General features: G+C 32.2%; 1 protein-coding gene across 1 annotated transcript in view; it reads right to left on the bottom strand.

Annotated features, from left to right (window-relative positions):
- The window catches only part of LOC106468633, a 45,283-nt gene extending 43,668 nt beyond the window's left edge, over positions 1-1,615 (bottom strand). The window contains exon 1 of the mRNA XM_022396979.1: positions 1,544-1,615. Coding sequence (XP_022252687.1) covers positions 1,544-1,615 — 72 coding nt within the window. The remainder of the gene's footprint in view (positions 1-1,543) is intronic.
- Between the last annotated feature and the right edge of the window lie 1,052 nt (positions 1,616-2,667).

The raw sequence follows: 2,667 nt of genomic DNA, 5'->3' as shown, positions 1-2,667 counted from the left end.
TATCACAAGTAAATCATTATGATAGACAAGGAGTCTTTCGTATCACAAGTAAATCATTATGATAGACAAGGAGTCTTTCATACCACAAGTAAATCATTACGATAGACAAGGAGTCTTTCATTCCACAAGTAAATCTTTATGATAGAAAAGGAGTCTTTCATACCACAAGTAAATCATTACGATAGACAAGCAGTCTTTCATACCACAAGTAAATCATTACGATAGATAAGGAGTCTTTCATACCACAAGTAAATCTTTATGATAGAAAAGGAGTCTTTCATACCACAAGTAAATCTTTATGATAGAAAAGAAGTCTTTCATACCACAAGTAAATCCTTACGATAGACAAGGAGTCTTTCATTCCACAAGTAAATCATTACGATAGACAAGGAGTCTTTCATACCACAAGTAAATCCTTACGATAGACAAGGAGTCTTTCATTCCACAAGTAAATCATTACGATAGACAAGGAGTCTTTCATACCACAAGTAAAACTTTATGATAGAAAAGGAGTCTTTCATACCACAAGTAAATCATTATGATAGACAAGGAGTCTTTCGCATCACAAGTAAATCATTATGATAGACAAGGAGTCTTTCGTATCACAAGTAAATCATTATGATGGACAAGGAGATGTTAAGAAACTGGTTCCAAATCTTTTAATTCGTCTTATCTCAGATTGTGTTAAACCAAATCATTTCAGAGTGGTGTCAAACCAGTTAATCCAACTTACTTCGGACTGGTGTTAAACCTGTTTAATCTAACTTGTTTCAGACTGGTGTCAAACCTGTTAATTCATCTTAATTCAGACTGAAGTCAAATATGTTAATCGACTTTTCTTTAAACAATCGCAAAAATCGATATTAAAATTTACTTTCAATTTGGTTATCTGTGCTTTAATTATAATACACACACACACACACACACACACACATATATATGTTTATTTATTTATAAAGTATAAAGCACTGCAGTATTAAAGATGATCTCTTATAAAGATAACATGATGTTACGACAGCGGAATTCACGTGACGCTGGTAACACGTAATGAGTATCAAGAACGTTCGTGAAGGCTCGAGTGTTTACTAGACGCCCTCTATTTCGTATATATAAGACCGGCGAGAAGTGACGGCATATAGATGGATAGATAATTGCAGAAAGACAGAGACGGACAATTGAGTCAAGCGTGGTAGTAAAGTGCGTGAATCGTTGTGAATTATAGCGTGTGTTTAAGTTAAAGTGACTGTGGAAATTAAGTGTATTTCAAAGTTGTATTGAGAGGGAATAAACTAGTTTTATTTAAGAAAGGACTTGTGTCGCTGAAGTTTCATCGAAAATAAGTTATACGGAAAATTAACAAACGAACAGAGATGTTTTCATTCAAGGCTAATTTTAAAATAGTGGTTATAAAAAAATCGTATGACCTCAGTTCGATTTTACGCCGTTGTGACTGAATTTCCACTGATATATGCAGAGTTTGCTCTAGAAAATTATGTTGTTGGTATCAGATAGTTACCAATACAAAGAGTTTAAAATATAATACTTGAACGATAGTTTGACGCTGCTTGTTTAACAGACCCTGAGGAAGCACAACATAATCATCAGATGTTGTCATAGTAACAAGACAAGATACTAAGTAAAATATTCACTTCTGTTTGTCGAATCTCCTAATGCGGCATTTACTTTTGGAAGTTGATTCGATTATCTATTTATAGCTCGTTTCTCATGGAAAAACAACTTTAACAAGTAGTGTTTAACGAAGTACACATTTTCCTTGTTTGTTAAAGACTCCTCTAAAATTCACAAATAATTTAGATAAAAACAAACAAGTTAAAATAATAATACATTTCGGATATTACTGACGTGTTGTAAAAAAAGAACTGGTATACTTGTAAATGACGAAACTTTTGGCGTACACGCGCGGTGATATATCGATAAATCCGGTCAGAACCGGTTTAAACAAAAATCCCGGTCGCTGATAGAGGTATAACATCGTTCAAAGAAACTCATTTTATTGACGAAACAAACATATTAACTCAGAAAATTCTAGAATTTTAATATTTTTAAGTCAAAAACTACTTGATGAGATAAAACAAACAGAAATATACTAAGAATATGGAATTATACCAATACTGATTCGACATCAAATAAAAAATAACAATATTTCATTCACATTCTTAACAGTTTAATACTTTAACTGATTTTAAACGTTAAAGGGAATAAATAATAAAAATGAATTCGCAGTCTGTCAAGATTATTCCTGCTTTTAACTTTTAAAAAGCTGGCATAATATTAAAAAATTGAGCAGAATGGTTATCTTTAAATGATAACGTTATATTTGTGGTATTCGTGTACATTGATATCCACCAGGTAGTCAAAAGTTTCCTAAAGCACACAGACTCAGGACATACTGTAGACAATAATTTTAAACTCGAACACCAAAAACAATATAATTAGATTCTGGTGAATAGATACAAGCTATATGTTGTGTGTAAGTTTTACTTTCTGGTCGACTCCTCTGTTTTGTATCATGACTATTCTGACTAAAAAGGAGAAGAGATTTTTCCTGCACTTTTGTATCATGACTATTCTGACTACAAATGATAAGTGATTTTTCCTGCACTTTTGTATCATGACTATTCTGACTACAAATGAGAAGAGATTTTC

The sequence above is a fragment of the Limulus polyphemus genome, unplaced genomic scaffold, assembly GCF_000517525.1.
Source record: "Limulus polyphemus unplaced genomic scaffold, Limulus_polyphemus-2.1.2 Scaffold3091, whole genome shotgun sequence".
In the NCBI taxonomy this organism is placed as follows: domain Eukaryota; kingdom Metazoa; phylum Arthropoda; class Merostomata; order Xiphosura; family Limulidae; genus Limulus; species Limulus polyphemus.
This window is presented reverse-complemented; position numbering and strand designations above follow the sequence as displayed.